Source organism: Sphaeramia orbicularis, chromosome 9 (genome assembly GCF_902148855.1).
Source record: "Sphaeramia orbicularis chromosome 9, fSphaOr1.1, whole genome shotgun sequence".
NCBI classification, from domain to species: domain Eukaryota; kingdom Metazoa; phylum Chordata; class Actinopteri; order Kurtiformes; family Apogonidae; genus Sphaeramia; species Sphaeramia orbicularis.
Window position 1 is genome coordinate 83665 of NC_043965.1, and position 19583 is coordinate 103247.

The 19583-nt window shown below is 38.9% G+C and overlaps 1 protein-coding gene across 1 annotated transcript; it reads left to right on the forward strand.

The window, feature by feature from the left end:
• The first annotated feature begins 5574 nt into the window (after nt 1–5574).
• On the forward strand, nt 5575–11467 carry LOC115425519 (GTPase IMAP family member 8-like). The gene is made up of 2 exons (XM_030143147.1): nt 5575–5629; nt 9150–11467. The coding sequence occupies exons 1-2, from the start codon at nt 5575–5577 to the stop codon at nt 11465–11467; spliced, it is 2373 nt and encodes a 790-aa protein (XP_029999007.1).
• Nucleotides 11468–19583: the final 8116 nt, after the last annotated feature.

The window sequence follows — 19583 nt, forward strand, 5'->3', positions numbered from 1 at the left end:
GTTTGTTTTTTTCAGTATAAATCGTGTATTTTCCTGTATTTAAGTCACTGATCATGTAGATGTTCATTAAAGCTCACAGTAAATGTGAGGGTTATTTTATCAGAAACAGAAAACTGAAGGAAAAGTGGATTTTTTTCAGTAAATATATCATTAACTGAACATAAACCCAGTGTGTCATTGATCCGCTGTTTTTGGTCCGTTTGTCCATTTCTGTCAAGTAGTAACTTTATTTTGTTATTAGAAAGAGAAAATGAAAAATCAATCCATGTTTTAAATGTGGTTTATCTGTTTTGACACTGAAAAAGAAAAACACCTTGAAATTCTATTTTAAATCTTCTATTTTAAAACAAAATTAAATTAAGCACTAGTTTTTCTTTTGTTTCTGAAAAGTAAATCCAGTTACCAACAGACACGTGGCCCAAGGTTATTATCATTAATGAAAACTAATGAAATGATGTAAGCTAGAATAGTAAAAACATTTTCGTCAACTGAAATAAATAAAAACTAAAATTCAAAGAAAAAACCATAACTAACTGAAACTGTATTGTGTGTTTACTAAACTAACTAAAACAGGTAAAAATTCTGGATCAGATTCCCTTGGTTTTGGTCTTTGTCAATGTCAGATTGATGTTCAATGGATTTCTTTGTCTCTCTCAGTTTTCTGTGCTGTCTCCATACGACACTTTTTGCTCCGTCACTTGTGTTCACTTGTGGTTTCCAGTCGTCTTCTGGTCCCCACTCTACCTGGAAACATGGAGACTAAAGCAGCAGAGTCCTGTCTGGGATTGATTTGAATAGGAGCACAGAGAAGAAGAGAAAAGAGACCACTGAACTACAACTGAACTACAACTGAACTACAACTGAACTACAACTGAACTACAACTAAACTACAACTGAACTACAACTGAACTAAAACTGAACTACAACTGAACTAAAACTGAACTACAACTAAAACTGAACTACAACTGAACTACAACTGAACTACAACTAAACTACAACTGAACTACAACTGAACTACAACTGAACTACAACTAAACTACAACTGAACTACAACTGAACTACAACTGAACTACAACTAAAACTGAACTACAACTGAACTACAACTGAACTACAACTAAAACTGAACTACAACTGAACTACAACTGACCTACAACTAAACTACAACTGAACTACAACTGAACTACAACTGAACTACAACTAAAACTGAACTACAACTGAACTACAACTGAACTACAACTAAAACTGAACTACAACTGAACTAAAACTGAACTACAACTAAAACTGAACTACAACTGAACTACAACTGAACTACAACTAAAACTGAACTACAACTGAACTACAACTGACCTACAACTAAACTACAACTGAACTACAACTGAACTACAACTGAACTACAACTAAAACTGAACTACAACTGAACTACAACTGAACTACAACTAAAACTGAACTACAACTGAACTACAACTGAACTACAACTAAAACTGAACTACAACTGAACTAAAACTGAACTACAACTAAAACTGAACTACAACTGAACTACAACTGAACTACAACTAAAACTGAACTACAACTGAACTACAACTGAACTACAACTAAAACTGAACTACGACTGAACTACGACTGAACTACAACTAAACTACAGCTGAACTATGACTGAACTACAACTAAAACTGAACTACAACTGAACTACAACTGAACTACAACTAAAACTGAACTACAACTGAACTACAACTGAACTACAACTAAAACTGAACTACAACTAAACTACAGCTGAACTACGACTGAACTACAACTGAACTACGACTGAACTACAACTGAACTACAACTAAACTAAAACTAAACTACAACTAAACTACAACTAAAATAAAACTAAGCATTCAGAAAAAATTAAAACTCATAAAAACGATCAAACCTGCTCTAAAAACAAATTAAAACTGAATTAGAGAAAAAAAAGTCCAAACTAAATAAAATTAAACTAGAATGAAAAATCCAGAACTAATCGAACCTTGACACGGACCGTCCTTCACTTGAACCCAGCATTCAACTGCTTCCAAATACATGTGCAACTTCCTTACAAAGACTTTGTCTACTGAAAAAAAACAGAGCAATCAGACTTGTTCCACAGTGTTGGTTTTGGTGAACACACCAGTCCAGTATTTTTCCAATCTAAAACTTTAAAACTCGCTGACCTTGTGGAGTTCAAAATTATTCAAATAATGTATAAATTAAAGAATAACTGACTGCAGGGAATATTCAAGAAATGTTTAGTGAAACAGAGGGAGGGGATGATTTAAGGGGAAATTAAATGTACAGATTCATAAAGTACGCACCAGGTTCAAAAGTTTCTGTATGAGCATCTGTGGAGATAAAACAAAGATCAAACATAATTCAGTTTAAATATAAAAAATGGATTGTTGAGAGGTCCAGTATTTAATAAAGACACTGAGGTCTGTTTGTTTATGGATGGTGTTGTACTGATAAATCTGCTGGAATTATGGAAGGAAACTGTTGAATAGTGTCTTCTGTTTGTATGACTGGACTACTATGATCACACTGTTGTGGATCATTCAGTCACTGCAGGATGGATTAGATGTGGTTCGATGTTCAAACTGATACAGATGTGTTGTTTGATCGTTATATTCGGTTAGTGATGAGACTGTAAAAGCACTGAGGGGGTGGATTAAATGTGTTTATTCTTCTTCCTCCTTCTCCTTTTCTTGCAAAATTCAGACTTGCACATACGTGAAGATAGAGTCTGTTCATTTAAATGTTATTTTGTTTTAGTTTATAGAGCTGGTCCAGCGTTCCGCGACCATCAGGTACTCAAGGGTTCATGGGAGTTCGCCCAACCGGTCCACATGTGTTTTGTGGATTTGGAGAAGGCGTTCGACCGTGTCCCTCGTGGTATCCTGTGGGGGGTGCTTCAGGAGTATGGGGTCTGGGGCCCTCTGCTAAGGGCAGTCCGGTCCTTGTATGACCGAAGCAGAAGTCTGGTTTGCATTGCCGGCAGTAAGTCAGACCTGTTCCAGGTGCATGTTGGACTCCGGCAGGGCTGCCCTTTGTCACCGGTTCTGTTCATAATTTTTATGGACAGAATTTCTAGGCGCAGCCAGGGGCCGGAGGGGGTCCGGTTTGGGGACCACAGGATTTCATCTCTGCTTTTTGCAGATGATGTTGTCCTGTTGGCCTCATCGAACCTGGACCTTCAGCGTGCCCTGGGGCGGTTTGCAGCCGAGTGTGAAGCAGTGGGATGAGGATCAGCACCTCCAAATCCGAGGCCATGGTTCTCGACCGGAAAAAGGTGGTCTGCCCTCTCCGGGTCGGTGGGGAGTCTTTGCCCCAAGTGGAGGAGTTAAAGTATCTCGGGGTCTTGTTCACGAGTGAGGGAAGGATGGAGCGTGAGATTGACAGACGGATCGGTGCAGCGTCTGCAGTGATGCAGTCGCTGTACCGGTCAGTTGTGGTTCAGAAGGAGCTGAGCCGAGTGGAGAAGCTCTGGATTTACCGGTCAATCTACGTTCAGACCCTCACCTATGGTCATGAGCTTTGGGTCAGGACCGAAAGGACCAGATCCCGGATACAAGCGGTCCAAATGAGTTTCCTCCACAGGGTGGCTGGGCGCACCCTTAGGGATAGGGGGAGGAGCTCAGTCACCAGGGAGGAGCTCGGAGTAGAGCCGCTGCTCCTCCGCGTCGAGAGGGGCCAGCTGAGGTGGATCAGGCATCTGTTTCAGATCCTCCTGGACTCCTCCCTGGGGAGGTGTTCCGGGCATGTCCCACCGGGAGGAGACCTCAGGGAAGACCCAGGACACGTTGGAGAGACTATGTCTGTGGGCTGGCCTGGGAACGCCTCGGGATCCCCCCGGAAGAGCTGGAGGAGGTGTCTGGGGAGAGGGAAGTCTGGGCGTCCCTGCTTAGACTGTTACCCCCGCGACCCGGCCCCGGATAAACGGTGGATAATGGATGGATGGATGTTTTAGTTTTAATTTGCTTCATTTTGTTTTATTTTGTTTCTTTGCATGTTCTTAATAAATAAATAAATAAACTTGTGGAATCACCTCCAGACCTTTTATCTGCTTCAAACCGTTTGTTTGTCTGTTAGCACGATAACTCAAACAGTTATGGATGGATTTGGATGAAATTTTCAGGAAATGTTGATTCTGACACAAGGAAGAAATGATTACATTTAGGTGGTGATGATGATGGGGGGGGGGGGGGGGGGGGGCTGATCTGCATAGCATGAGTACACCTGAAGGCTGTTTATAATGAGTTCTGTTTGAAATGTTTGTGTTTTTAGTGTGGTGATAAAGAAGAAGACGGACAATAAAGTCTATCTATCTATCTATCTATCTATCTATCTATCTATCTATCTATCTATCTATCTATCTATCTATCTATCTATCTATCGTTCGTTCGTTCGTTCGTTCGTTCGTTCGTTCGTTCGTTCTATCTGTCTGTAAGTCCACATGTCAGTCCCAGCTGGACTCCTTCATGTCAGATCCAGTGTGAACAGAGGAGACTTGAACTCATGCTAACTGTCCACATCACACCTGAATGGAACCCCAGAAGGAAGTGATGGTCCACTTCTTCCTGTTGCTGTTCTGTCTTCAGGTTTCAGGCAGTAAACAGTTCATGTGTTTATGACCTTACATGTCCATGTTATTCTGACGACTGCTTTATATCAGAGACTTTGACCAGTAACTGTGGTCATAAACCCAACCCGCTCCTTTATTAATTCATCATTCATTAATTCATCTCATTTTTATCGTCGTCTTCAGACAGTTTTCGTGACCGTCAGTCGGTAAAGTGGAGGATGGAAGTAATAAAAGCTAACACCAAAGAAAAAGGGAATCTGAGGTGAAGGATCTCAATAGTTTCCCACAGGTTTCAGGATTTTTTTTTTTTTTTTTAATTCTTGTTGATTTGTAGAATTCCTTTTTGTGGATTTATTGTTTTAAACACAAGCTGGTTTCTTCTCAGATCATTTATCTCTATCTGGACAATCAGGATTACATTAAGAAAATCCTAAAATGTCCTATTACAGCTGACACGTTTCACAGGCTGACGGCAGAATAACTTCATTCACTCTCACAAGTTAATGATGTTACCATGGCAACATGTCAAAGGTCCTTTACCTGCGATAACATGGCGTCGTCCTGTCTTAGTGTGAGGAGTTCCACTGTGTTTTTCTGCTGTTTTATTGTTAGTTTTTCAGGTTTTATGAATGGAATGTCCTTTTCTATTTTACCCTCGTCCATCGTGACCCTTACCATCATTTGAACTCCTTTAGTTTTTAGTTTACACGTCTGTAAAAACTTGGTGACATTATTATTCACTGAGGTTTTCAGTGTAAAGACACAAACTGATTTCATTTTCAGTTACACATTCATTGTCTCAGTTTAACCACACACTGAGTTAATGAGCTAACGTCTTTAATTTTATTGTATTTATTGATTATAGCTGCAACACTTACTATGGATGGATGGATGGATGGATGGATGGATGTTTTAGTATCACATAAACAGTACCTGTGGGTTTTAATGCTCTCTTCCTGGTCTTTTCTTGCAGATGCATCATGTCGGTGTCAGAGGAGGAAGAGTTCAGCAGTTTACAGTCGCTGCCGCCTCTGAGTGAGTCAAACTGAAATAAATACAAAACAAAAACAGAAAAATAAACGAGTGGTTTTTATTTGGAGTCTTCTCTTAAACTGGTTCTAAAAACAGGACAGAGGGTTAAACATTTAAACCAGATGTAGACGAATGTTCTGAAGTAGGTTTGGAAAAACTTTGGGTCTAATTTAAAAATAAATACTTACTGAGATAAAAGACAAGCGATTTTTCAGATAAAACACATTTTTATATTATTTTACATTATATTTGATACAAAAATCCACATGTAACACGGTCAAAAGGACACAAAAATTACACCCTACTATTTTACTGAATATCTCTTTATTCTCTCACAGGTGCATTTTGGGAATTGAACTAAATATTCAAGGCAGAATGTTTGACAAAAATGGCCGCTGTTGTAAAATCAATTGCGATTTATTAGTGTTTAAATGATCAGGTTCTGTATGTAACACCAGTGGACATGATTAGGGCTGTAAGAAAATGTCGGTTCTGCAATATATTGCGATATTTCATTTCACAATACTGTATTGATATTTAAAAGTACTGTATCGATATTTTTAGGTGTTTATTCAAACGCAGATAATGTGGAGGCTCATTTTTGTTCTTCTTTTTTGTTTATATTTTATTTATTCTTATTTCACTCTTTTATTCAATAATGTTGGTTCCTTTGTTTGGATTGAACTCCAATCCTGTTCTGATGTTAGTTGTGAACTAATAGAATCTGAACATTTGAACAGGATCTGAAACTGGAATGTCTAGAAAACAGAATTTCAGTTTGAACACAGTTGGAACATTTGGTGATAGAACATTAGATCCTGTTGGGATCAAATACAAATGTGTTTAGGATTTGGGCAGATTTATGATGGAATTCTATTCTTCCAGGAAATAATCATTTAAAAAAGAAACAAACAAAAAATTGCCTTTTTAACAGTATCATGATATATCGTGATATATTATATCATGATCCTAGTATTGTGATTTGTATCATATCGCCAGATTCTGGCCGATACACAGCCCTAGACACGATGGGTTCCATATGTAACACCAGTGGACACGAGGGGTTCCGTATGTAACACCAGTGGACACAATGGGTTCCACCCCAGTCCTGGAATGAGACTCAGACTGATGCCAAACCCACATGTGTGGATTAGAAAACCCACTAGGATCCACACACTGAACACAGAGTCTGTATTTAGAGTCTGTGGAAGAGCATTTACACATGTTTACACAGCTAATGCACTGACACCGAGGGAGATTTAATGTCCATATTTGGGTCCTATTTTTGGACCCAATATTTGATTATGAATTCATTAATTATGGGATGGATCATTTCTCTGAGGTCATCATTAGGTCCATCCTGGGGTAAATCTGTCGACATTTACCTTTGATTATTGGGTTAAAAAAGATGGAACAGTGACAGATACTAAAGTAAACCCAGTTTCTGAGAAGAACCCAAATACATCCTGAATATTGTACTAATATGAATGCTGGAAATGGAGTCACATGTTCACTCACATTTCACTAATAATGGGAATAAAGAACTCTATCCATTAAAACTAGAAATGAAAAAAATATTGTTTACAAAAACTAAAACCAAACCCCAAGTCAACATAAAACCACAAACAGAACGTCATCAGATAAAGTCAGATTTTCCTCCAAAGCTCCTGGTTTGTGTTGAATGAGAATATGACCTTTAACCCTCAAAGACCTACGACCTTTATGTGGTGATTCTATATTTAACCTTTATTTATCAGCATTTATTATTTTATCATCCTCTGCATTCTGCATTTTTCAGTATAAATCCTATTTTCCTTACATTTAATTAAGTGATTATGTAGATGTTCATTAAAGCTCAGAGTGAATTCAAAAGTCCTTTTATGAAAACAGAGAAAACTGAATAAAGTGTCTTTTTCAGTAAAATCTGTCATTAACTGAACATAAACCCAGTGTGTCCATCCACTGACACTGATCCAACTTCATGGGTTTATTAGTTTTTTCTTTGAGTCTGTTCAGTTTGTGTCTTATTTTTTCATGTTACTTATTATTTTGTTGGTTCTTTTTTCATTTTTTTTCATTTCAATTGTCACTTTGACTGTTTTTGTTAATTTTGTTGCTTAATTTATTCTTTTTTCCACTTCATTTAGTCAATTTTTTCCACATTATTTATTATTTTGTTATTTTTTGAAGTTCATTTTATTTATTATTTAATCTATATCCCAGTGTGTCCATCTACTGTCACTGATTCAACTAACGGGGTTTTACTGGTGATTCAATGTTGTAGAAGATGTTTCCACGGTAACTACGGAGCCTCTGAACCAAGGTTCTAATAGTTTTGGATTTTTCATTATAATTTAGTTTTATTTAGTTTTAACTTCTTTTTCTCTAATTCAGTTCATTTTAATTTGTTTTTAGAGCAGGTGTGATAGTTTTTATTAGTATTCATTTTTTTCTAAATGCTTAGTTGTAGTTTAGTTGTAGTTTAGTTGTAGTTCAGTTGTAGTTCAGTTGTAGTTTAGTTGTAGTTTAGTTGTAGTTCAGTTGTAGTTCAGTTGTAGTTCAGTTGTAGTTTAGTTGTAGTTCAGTTGTAGTTCAGTTGTAGTTCAGTTGTAGTTCAGTTGTAGTTTAGTTGTAGTTTAGTTGTAGTTCAGTTGTAGTTCAGTTGTAGTTCAGTTGTAGTTCAGTTGTAGTTCAGCTGTAGTTCAGCTGTAGTTCAGCTGTAGTTCAGTTGTAGTTCAGTTGTAGTTCAGTTGTAGTTCAGTTGTAGTTCAGTGGTCTCTTTTCTCTTCTTCTCTGTGCTCCTATTCAAATCAATCCCAGACAGGACTCTGCTGCTTTAGTCTCCATGTTTCCAGGTAGAGTGGGGACCAGAAGACGACTGGAAACCACAAGTGAACACAAGTGACGGAGCAAAAAGTGTCGTATGGAGACAGCACAGAAAACTGATAGAGTGAAATAAATCGCTTTCGTATCAATCCGACATTGACAAAGACGAAAACAAAGGGAATTTTATGCATGATTTTTATCTGTTTTAGTTAGTTTTATAAACACACAATACAGTTTCAGTTAGTTATGGTTTTTTTCTTTTAATTATAGTTTTTCTTTATTTCAGTTAACGAAAATGTTTTTACAATTCTAGTTTTCGTCATTTCATTAGTTTTCTTTAACAACCTCGCTCTGAACGTCCAAATATGGTCATATCTGATGACCATGAAAAGATGAAGAACTGTATTTGACACCAGTTATTGACATGGACTGATAGGATTAGTGGATCAACAGGAATTAAACAGTTTATAACTACAGATGATTTTGATCATTAACATCTTTAAGGGTGAAGTTCTGGATTTTCTTCTTTGTTGTTATTGAACAAAAGGCAGAAAATTACTGGATACTTCAGTGACAAATGATATTCTAACACTTATCCTGTGATTTGGACAATTAATGTTAAAATCCCATTTCCAGAATCGTTAAGTGGTTGTAAACTGATGAACTGTCACTGACTTTCAGTCTCTTTTCGTTGCAGTGTCTGGATTCCAGATCGTCCTCATTGGACAGAACGAGGACCTTAAAAGACAACTCGGTAACTCCATCTTGCAGAGGGAAGCGTTTGTCAGACTTCATGACAATAAGACGTGTGACTCCGTCCACGGCGAGTGGAAGGGAAGATCCATGACGGTGGTGAAGACCCCGGACCTGTTCGGTCTACCGGTGGAGGTCGTACGAGACCAGATGAAGACCTGCACGGACCTCCAGAGCCCAGCTGTCCTGCTGCTGTTGGTCAAACATTCAGAATTCACCGGGAAAGTCAAACTGAGACTGAGGTTCATCCTGAGTCTGTTCGGTCCGGACGCCATTAAACGCTCCGTCGTCGTCCTCACAGACAAGGAGAAGCAAAGAAGCGTCGCCGTCATCGGACTGACGACAGACTGTGAAGGACGACAGTACAACATGTTTGAGGAGGACACAGGACAGTTAATGTGCATGATCGAGGACATTTTGTATGAAGGCAAACCGTCGGTCACAGCCGTCAGTGAAAAGACGACCAGGCTGAAGTCCAAGCAGACAGAACCAACTTTAAACCTGGTTCTGTGTGGGAGGACAGGAGTCCGGAAGACGTCGGTCGCTGAGGCCATTCTAGGTCGGACTGTGTGTCCTTCAGAGTTGGTCAAACACCAGGTGGAGGTCTGTGGACGTCGGGTGTCCCTGGTGGAGCTGCCCGCCCTGAACGGAAAACCTCAAGAAGAAGCAAATGAGGATTTGCTTCGGTCCATCTCACTCTGTGACCCTGACGGCGTCCACGCCTTCATCCTGGTCCTACCTCTAGGTCCACTCACCACCAAAGACCAGGCAGAGTTAGAGGCTATCCGGAACACGATCGGTTCTCGAATCAACGACTTCACCATGATTCTGTTCGCGTTGCAGTCAGATCCAGGAGCTCCGGCTGTTCAAAGATCTCTGAATGAGAACAGAGACGTCCAGCAGCTGTGTCAGAGCGTCAGAGGAAGATCTGTGGTTCTGAACACCAAAGACCGACAGCAGGTCTCTGAGGTGTTGGATCTGGTGGAGACGATGAGAGACCAAGGTTCCAGAGGTTTCACCAAGGACATGTTCACCAAAGCTCAGACCCATCTGATGAAGATGAGCGAGATCCTCATGGGTGGTGAAGTTCAGAGTCCAGACAGCATCAGGATGGTCCTGATCGGAAAGACCGGCTGTGGCAAAAGTGCGACTGCAAACACCATTTTAGGGAATGATTATTTTAACTCTAGAGCTAGCATGAGGTCGGTCACTAAAGTTTGCCAGAAAACATCAGGGGAAGTTGATGGTCAGCCCGTGGTCGTGGTCGACACCCCTGGTTTGTTCGACACAAACGTTCCCAACGATGAAATCCAACGAGAGCTGGTCAAATGTGTTAGCATGTTAGCTCCTGGACCTCATGTCTTTTTAGTTGTGATGCAGTTCAGCCGCTCCACAAAAGAGGAAATAGAAACCGTGGAACTGATCAAGAAATACTTCGGCAAGAAGTCCGAAAACTTCATCATCGTGGTGTTTACCAGAGGAGACGAAATGGAAGGAGAGTCGCTGGAAAGTTACATGAGTTCGGGAGACTTGGAGGATTATATCGCAAAACTAATCAGCGACTGTGGAGGAAGATACCACGTCTTCAATAACAAAACTCAAACTGATCGAACACAAGTCACGGAGCTGATGACGAAGATTAAGACGATGCTGAAGAGGAACGGCAGCAGCTACTACACCAACGACATGTTCCAAGAGGCCGAGGCGGCCATAAAAACAGAAATGGACCGAATTTTGAAGGAAAAGGACGCGCAGATGAAGAAAGAACTGGACGAAGTGGACAGGAAGTATCGGAAAGAACTTTCATCTAAGGTTGTGAGGAGCAGAGAGCTTCAGGAGAAGGTGTCGTGTATATCCAAAGAACGTCAGCAGATCCAAAAAGACAAGGAGCGTAAAGAAGAGCTGCTCAGACAGATGAAGCAGGAGGACGGTCAACGAAGGGAGGAACGAGGATCTGAAACCAGGAGACGACGGCAGGAACTGGAAGAACAACTGAAGAGGAGAGACAAAAACCTGAGAAGGCTGCAGGAGGAGTACGAGCAGGAGGAGGAGAAGAGGAGGCTGCACGACCAGGAGAGGAGGCGAAAAGAAGAAGAGTACAGGCGGGTGTACGAGGAGGTGAAGAGGACATACCAGGAGGAGGCCAGGAGGAGGGCGGAGGAGTCCAACCCCTTCAGCAGCAGGTACAGGAACCACTGCGCCGCCATGATGAGTGGGATCGGCGACTGGATCCAGCATCAGAACAACTGCAGCGTCCTGTAGAAACACCGACACAAACACCCCAACATTAGCCTCACAAAGTCGAGTTTTTATTCCTGTAAAGTTCAAAGAGTCGGACACACCACAGTTGGACGCCAGTTTGTACAAGATGGTACAAGACATAAACACACCTATAGTCACATATTTGATCATTTCCTCTGGTTTTCTTAACTTTAAGTCAAAATACAGCAAATAAGCATCATTTGAATGTTTATTTGACATAATGGAAATAATGTCCAGTCCTCAGTTTTACAACCCTGTGGACACCTTCACAGAAAACTGTAAAATCATCAGACATCAGTATTTTTTCTGCTTTTTTTTTTTTTTATCTTCAGCTCTGCTCTAAACTACCAAACATTCAGTCATTTTCAGGATTTAACCTCCTCAGACCCAGCTATGGGTTTTCTGTCCACATTTGTGGACAAGAGTTTCACAACTTTATACAAACAGAAGAAAAGAAAACTGTCCACCACAAAGGACATTCCATAAAAATGTTAAAAACCGCATCTGAAAAAACTGTTGCATCATCATGTTTCCAATATAGGCACGTATTTAACAAAAAAAAAAAAAAAAAGCTGGTACTTTGCTGACATTTCCTGGGTCTCAGGAGGTTAAATGCCTGTTTTAATTATCTGAAAAATTCAATTTTTATTATAAAAAAAAAAATGCATTAAAAGTTAATTGTTTTCCATGTAATAAACATATGGAAAATAAGCAGTGTTTTGTAATAAATAATTCATATTTAAAATAATTAAACTGGGATTTAAAGAGAGAAAATCCTGAAAATGATGAATAAAAAATGTTTGGTAGTTTTGTGCTGAACTGAAGTTGTTAAAGTATTTATAAAAAACTGGAAAAATCTATTAGTATATGATGATTTTAGAGCAGTTTTTAGTCCATGTCCAGAGGGTGTGAAAGGCATCAATACAGTAAAACTGATATGTAAGAGTAAAAGACATGGTTTCAAAAATAGAACTAAAAGGAAAAAGTTGGAACACCCTAGAATGAAAAAAGTGACAAAAATGTGTAAAAATGCCAGAGGAGAACATAAGGGTTCGACTCCATTTATGGTCCGAACATTTCATGTTATTATAATGTGAATAAAATATTTGTTCAAATTCTAAAAACAAAAGGAAAATATATGAAATGGAAATTACAATTAAATATATCAAGATAATTTATGTTTTATCGTCCAGTAAAACAAGTATTTGGAACTATATATGAATTCCATTTTTGTACTTATTCAAAAACTATTTTAAAACCTATTTTACTAAAATGAAACAAAAATGTGCATTTGTTCATTCGTTCACATATGCAGATTATTAATCAGTGTCATTTTAAATTCTTTCTGCTTTTCTGAAAACTGTTTGTGTGTCTGCTGTAAATAATCCAAATCTAATTTAACATATATGAAATATCATTTCTACTAAAGAAGTCCAAAGACCTTTTCCTTGTTTCACCAGCTGTGTTTGTGTCAGACACTACTGCTTAAATTGTTTTAACAAACATTTTAGATCATCTAGTTTTTCATTTGAAACATCAAAAAGGGTCTCAGTGAATTGTTGCTCAAATCCCCCAAAGTTCATGGGAGACCCTTTTAATTTTGTCCCTTTTACTGTCCAGGAAGTTCATCAAGCCCAGACAGTTCTAGATGACAGAAAACCCCCTGGACCAGATCCGATAGAGCCTTACTGTTTGAAAATGGCGGCTGACTTTGTGGCAGAGCCTCTTACAACTCTTTTTAATCTTTCAACTGAAAACAAAGACGTTCCTTCAACCTGGAAATCAGCGTTTGTTCTCCCTCTATTAAAGGGAGGGGACCCTGCAGTCCTAACAAACTATAGACCAATTTCAGATTTATGCGTCTTGGCCAAAATTCTTGAGTCTTTAGTGTGTGATCAGTTCAAAGACTTTTTGCGCTCCAATGTCATCCTGTCTAAATGTCAGTCAGGCTTTAGACAGAAGCACAGCACCATCACAGCAGCTATGAAGGTTGGAAATAACATGACTGTTGCACTGGATAAAAAACTATGTTGTGCTTCACTCTTTATTGACCTGTCAAAAGCATTTGACACCATCGATCCTGCAGTTTTAAAGAGTAAACTTCTGTGTTCAGGACTGTCAGGACCTGCAGTTGTTTGGTTCATAAATGACCTCAGTGACAGGACTCAATGCATTAAATATGATGGACTGTGTTCAGAATATGTCACTGTCCACAAGGGGGTGCCACAGGGTTCTATACTAGGACCCCTCCTTTTTATTATTTATATTAGGGTTGGGAATCTTAGTTTTCAGGCCGATAAAATACGCATCTCAATACAGCATCTCCGATCCGATATATTAGATACGTGTATGGCACCTCACAATGCGATGCGATTCACACCCAAATCATGACACAGAGTAATTAAGCGCATTCTGAATGAACACATTCATTCTGGTAAAAAAAAAAAAAAAAAAAAAAAAAAAGAAATGTGCATATATATATATATATATATATATATATATATATATATATATATATATATATATATATATATATATGTATGTATGTATGTATATATGTGTGTATATGTATATGTATATATATATATATATATATATATATATATGTATATATGTATGTATGTATATATGTGTGTGTGTGTGTGTATATATATATATATATATATATATATTTTTTTTTTTTTTTTTTTTTTTTTTTTTACCAGAATGAATGTGCTTACAAGCATGCGCAGAATGGCAGGAATAAAGTCCAAACGGAATAAAGGGTTTACATGTCAGAGGAATAATTTAGACTGGATTAAAAAGTGGATTAAACCAGTGACTTTAATCGAGTTTAAATTTAATCCCAACTTTTCTTCTTCAACTGGAATAAGGTGTTTACATGGGCATCTTAAATAGGATCGAACCTTTAATCAGTTTAAACCAGGAACAAAAGTTGTCATGGAAATGCATGGAATGTGTCTAATGCAGATCTGCATTTTTATGCTGATGACACAGTTATTTATTGCTGTGGATCAACTCTGACTGAAGCCATAGAACACTTGCAGAAAGCTTTTGATACTGTCCAGCACTCACGTCTACAGTTCAAACTTATCCTCAAACTGAAAAGACTAAGATGATGCTATTCTCGAACTCTAAGAAGTTTCCTGAAACTGTCCCAGTAGTGTGTACTTTAGAGGGAAATGTCCTCGAGGTGGTTCATGTGTATAAATATCTTGGTGTCTTCACTGATGACTCCCTCACTTTCAGACCCCACATTGAAAACCTGGTAAAGAAGTTAAAGCTTAAAGCTGTGGGACACTTTTGTGACCAGTGTTTCCTCAGGTCTGTCCATCCTCAGTCCTCTCCTCAGTCTCATTGGTCTGTTGGTCTGTCTGTCATTCCTCAGCTGAATCTCTTCCTCAGTCTGAACAGTTTCTTAGTTCCATCCACCACAAACAAACCATGTGTTTACAAACAGAGGCAGGAGGAACTGGGCATCTGAGGAATTTTGTTGCAATGTGCATTGTGGGAAATGCCGGTTCACTCCGCTGTCTGACAGCAGCAGATGGAACAGACATGATGTGGAAACGGCAGGAGCTCCTTCCCTGTGTTCATATTCCTCCAGCTGTTTCCATGTTTCAGCCGTTTCCATGCATTTTTTTCATCCATATAATATAAGGTTGCACTGCCGCTGCCTGACAGTGGTGCAAGCCTCTGTTTCCCATAATGCACGTCACAACAAAATTCCTCAGATGCCCAGTTTCCTCCTGCCTCTGAATGTAAACCCATGGTTTGTTTGTGGTGGATGGAACTAAGAAACTGTCAGACTGAGGAAGAGATTCAGCTGAGGAATGACAGACAGACCAACAGACCAATGAGACTGAGGAGAGGACTGAGGATGGACAGACCTGAGGAAACACTGGTCACCAAAGTCTCCAGCACCTTTAAACTGGGCTTTTACTTTTGAAATAAGTTGCGTTTTTCTTTTGATGTAAAAAAGTGCCTTTTCACTGCCACTTTTTTATCAGTGTTAGATTATGCAGATGTACTTTATATGAATGCATCGTCCAAATGACTTCAGGTAGTTGACACAGTTTCTCCTGCTGCTCTGAGGTTTATTACTAACTCTAAAGCCAGGACACATCAGTGTCAGCTGTGTTCCAGAGTGGGCTGGCCTGTCCTGTCCACTAGGGGGCTGGGACACCTTTATTTACAAGGACATACCTGGACTACTGCCTTCCTACATCTGTAGTTTAATAACAAGAAGAAGTATTGAATCTTATTGTCTGCGATCAAATGAGCATTTGTTCGTCTTTGTGCCGTTCACCTGTACAGAACTGGGTCAAAGGGCATGTGTCTACTCTGCTCCAAACATGCCGCTAAGAGGCTGGAAACTGACTGAACTGATCTGTCTGAATGCTTTTAAATCCAAACTGACTTGCATGTGTTTTACACAGGTTGACCGGTCCTGTATATTACTGTGTTGTAACTGTGTGTTGTAACTGTGTGTTGTGCTGCCTCTTGACCAGGACTCCCTTGGAAAAGAGGTTCTTAATCTGAATGGGATTTTCTTCCTGGTTAAATAAATAAAAATAAATAAAAATAAATAAATAAATAAATAAAGCGTCGTTCTCAGTAGATTTCATGTCTTTGTCTCATCCTACAAATGGACAGTGCTTCCATTTGAACCTTCACTGGGACATTTTCCAGCTGGAAAACCCACTGAAATAACAGGGTTTGAAAGGCTGACATGGATGAGTTTAGGTTTGGTTCAGGTTCTAAAATGGACTGAAGGTTCAGACTGAACACAGTTTATTCAGATCCTTCAGTCTTTGAGGTTTTTCTGTTCCAATAGTAGATGAGCATGTGTGACCAGGTCAGATGTGGACCAGTTCAACATCAGACTGTAACCTGGTTAGTGGTAGTTCCACTACAAACAGCACTGCTACTGCTGGACAAATGGAGTTCAGTTTGATGGACAGCAGGGGGCGGGGCTGTCTGGGTCTGTCTCCCTCCCTCTCTTTAACCCTCTCACTCCCTCCTTCTCTCTAACCCTCTCTCTCTCTTTTAATTTGTTTTTATTTGTGTACAATGCGTACTTTTATATGCAATGCATAATTTTACACCCCCGCTTCAAAGTACCAGCACCACAGTTTTCTTCATTGCTGTTTTCGCCGTCCTCTTCATAAGCGCCGTGATCTGTTAAGTACCAGTAAAACTTTTCATATTTGTCTTGAATATAATTTTGATAACTTCATTAACATGCGGTAATTGGGGTTATGTCGGTATCGGAAATGTATTTTCACGATATGTACAGTGAAGATTTGTAGTAAAACTAACCCAAATTCAAGTAACATTAACGCTCGAAGTTGAACTTGATTCAAATGCTAAACTTACTTCGCCTTACAACGGTGCATATCGCCAGAAATAAAACATCTCTCAGATCACATATAGCGTTATATTATCTGTCGACAACGTTCCAAACTTAAACTGAATACAGATACTTATGTCAAAGTAAATAAATGTAAATTATCGGCGGGTGTCCTGCATGAACTACAATTCCCATAATGCACGTTTGCCCGCCAATGCCGTGGTGGACGGTTACGCTCGCGCATTCAGCGACTAAGTTATGTCCATATGTTAAAAGAAACGTACTAAAGACAAACTCCTACCGAACGTCAGAAAAAGGTACATGGAAAAAGATCGCCATTATTGAAAATAGTTATCCCTACGAGGTGCCTGCGAAATGATTCCCCAGTAAAACCCATGGAGTTGGATCAATGACAGTGGATGCAGACACTGGGTTTATGTTCAGTTAAAGAGAGATTTCACGGAAATAGTAACTTTTTCTTTAATTTTCACTGTTTTTGCTATAATAACCCTCAACTTAGTCTAAACTTTTATGAACATCTACATCCAGAAGATAATATAATAAATGGTGATGAATCACTTAAGAAAGGTTAAATATAGAGAAAAATTCATTTGGTTACTGCTGCCAAAGTAGCACTGGGTATTTAGTGTTAAAACACAGGGCTTTCTGGGTTTTTTTGCTTTTTTTTTTTTTTTTTTTCTAGTATTTACTTGACTCAAAATATCATCCTATTACTTGAAATTTGGTACTTGAATTTTAGCAGTTCAAAATTGCTAATTCAGTAAAAGCACAAGCAACTTTACATCGCACTTTGCAGGAGAGTTTTTATTCAATCACTCACTCACTGGATAAGCACATGGGGTAACCTCCTCATCCTCATATGAAAGCAACAAAATGATTGGTGTTCTGTTCGCACTGGTATCACACTGCCAATTATTTACTTTGTGGAGCGGCCACTGTAGCCAAATTACCGTGTGTGAGTGTTACCATGAAACAAGCAATACTAAATAGCCCAATGTGAGTGTGTTAGCATAATGCTAACCAAGCCTGTGTATTTATTTCTTCATAGGTTCAAGTTTTTGTTTGAGAGATCATCTCCAAAACCTTTTAAGAGTTGCAGGTAGGATGTATTAGGAAATGGTATCATTAATAGTTGATTTGGTTTTGTTAGTCGTGCACCCAAGGGTTTCCACAATCATTCTGTTGCATGGTTATATCCTTGAGTTATTTCTTTCAACTGTGGGGTCCTTAAAGCAGCTCCAGGGAGTCCCTGTGAAAATAGTGTGACTACTTTAATCTTTCATAAATACTTTGTTAAAAAAATATAAAAAAAATAAATAAATAAGAGAAATGGCTGATGTATAAGCACACTACATTGACTTTTATTTATTTACTTATTTATTTATACGTTTGGACATTTGAAAGAGGTGTTCAATTTGTAATGCCTAACTTGCTCATCTTTAAACATTTGAATTTTCACAAAAATGTATTTTGATAGAAAGTTTCTGATAGATTTGGAAACATTTCTATCTGTATATTCAGTTTGTATTATTTATGTATTTTATGCTTTATTTTCCACATCAACCTAATGAATTATCTTTGTGCTCATATTATGTACAGATATTGGACTACAGAGAGTGTTGTCTGCATTTCACCATCAGACAGAACCTAACAGGTGAGTTATGTGACTCGTGTACATATCGTGTACATAGGCAAGCGGAGCCGAAATAACCATGATAGTGAGCATCCCCATCACAACATAAAGAAAGCTCGCAAAGCTGAGGTCAACTACATCGTCAACCTACCAAAGGATGAAACCCCAGCCACTCTGGAAATAATGAGAGAAGAAATCATGCAAGAGGTCGAGAAGACTGAAAGAAACCAATTCATCATAGGCAAGCTCATGAACACAACCTATGCCCTTCGTCACCAGGAAATTGTTGGACCTCCTGAAGCCCCACGGGTGAGAGACATCATGGACAGATGGCCAGCCCTACTTATGGAGTCACAGGTAAACAAAAAAAACTATTTTGTCATTTACAGTAAACAAAGTAAACAGGGTTATTTGTTTAACTTCCTTTAGATACCATTAGATAGCCTGTTTTTAAATAAATGAATAATTTACTTTCAATTTTGACCTTGGTACTGACTCATCGTTAATAGAACAGAATTGCCCTTTATTTCTCTACCTGCCAACTGAAAACTTAAAATACCTGAACACTTCTGCACTTAACTAATCTTTGTGCATTTTGGTGTAATTTTATCCATATACAGGTGTTTGCCGAGTTCCACCGAATCACCAATGTTAACCTGCGCAGTCAATTTTTTAAGGAGCTGGACAGACACATACCTAAACTCATCAACCTGTACAGAGAGAAGGCTGCCAAATCCGGCAAGATAACAGAGGAGCTACGCAAGATCATGAGGATTTATGACCTCCAGGTGAATTTTTAACTGTATGTTTCACAAACTTAAAGGTCCCATATTATGCAAATCTCACTTTGTGACAGTTTTCTTACAGTAGTGTGTGTTGCAGTTCCTCATTATGAGGTTGGAATGTGAAAACTGTCTGTTTCCTCCTGCCTTGCTACACCACATGTTGTGAAAATGCTCAAACGGCCCAGTTTGAGTTGGGTCCGTTTATGACGAAATAAGCAGATTTAACTCCTCCCCCTGACTGTGGCCCCACCCTGCATGAAAACATAAGCCCCGCCCTCGCAAAGTAGCTCTGGGACAACAAACATGGCGAAGGCGAGACACGCA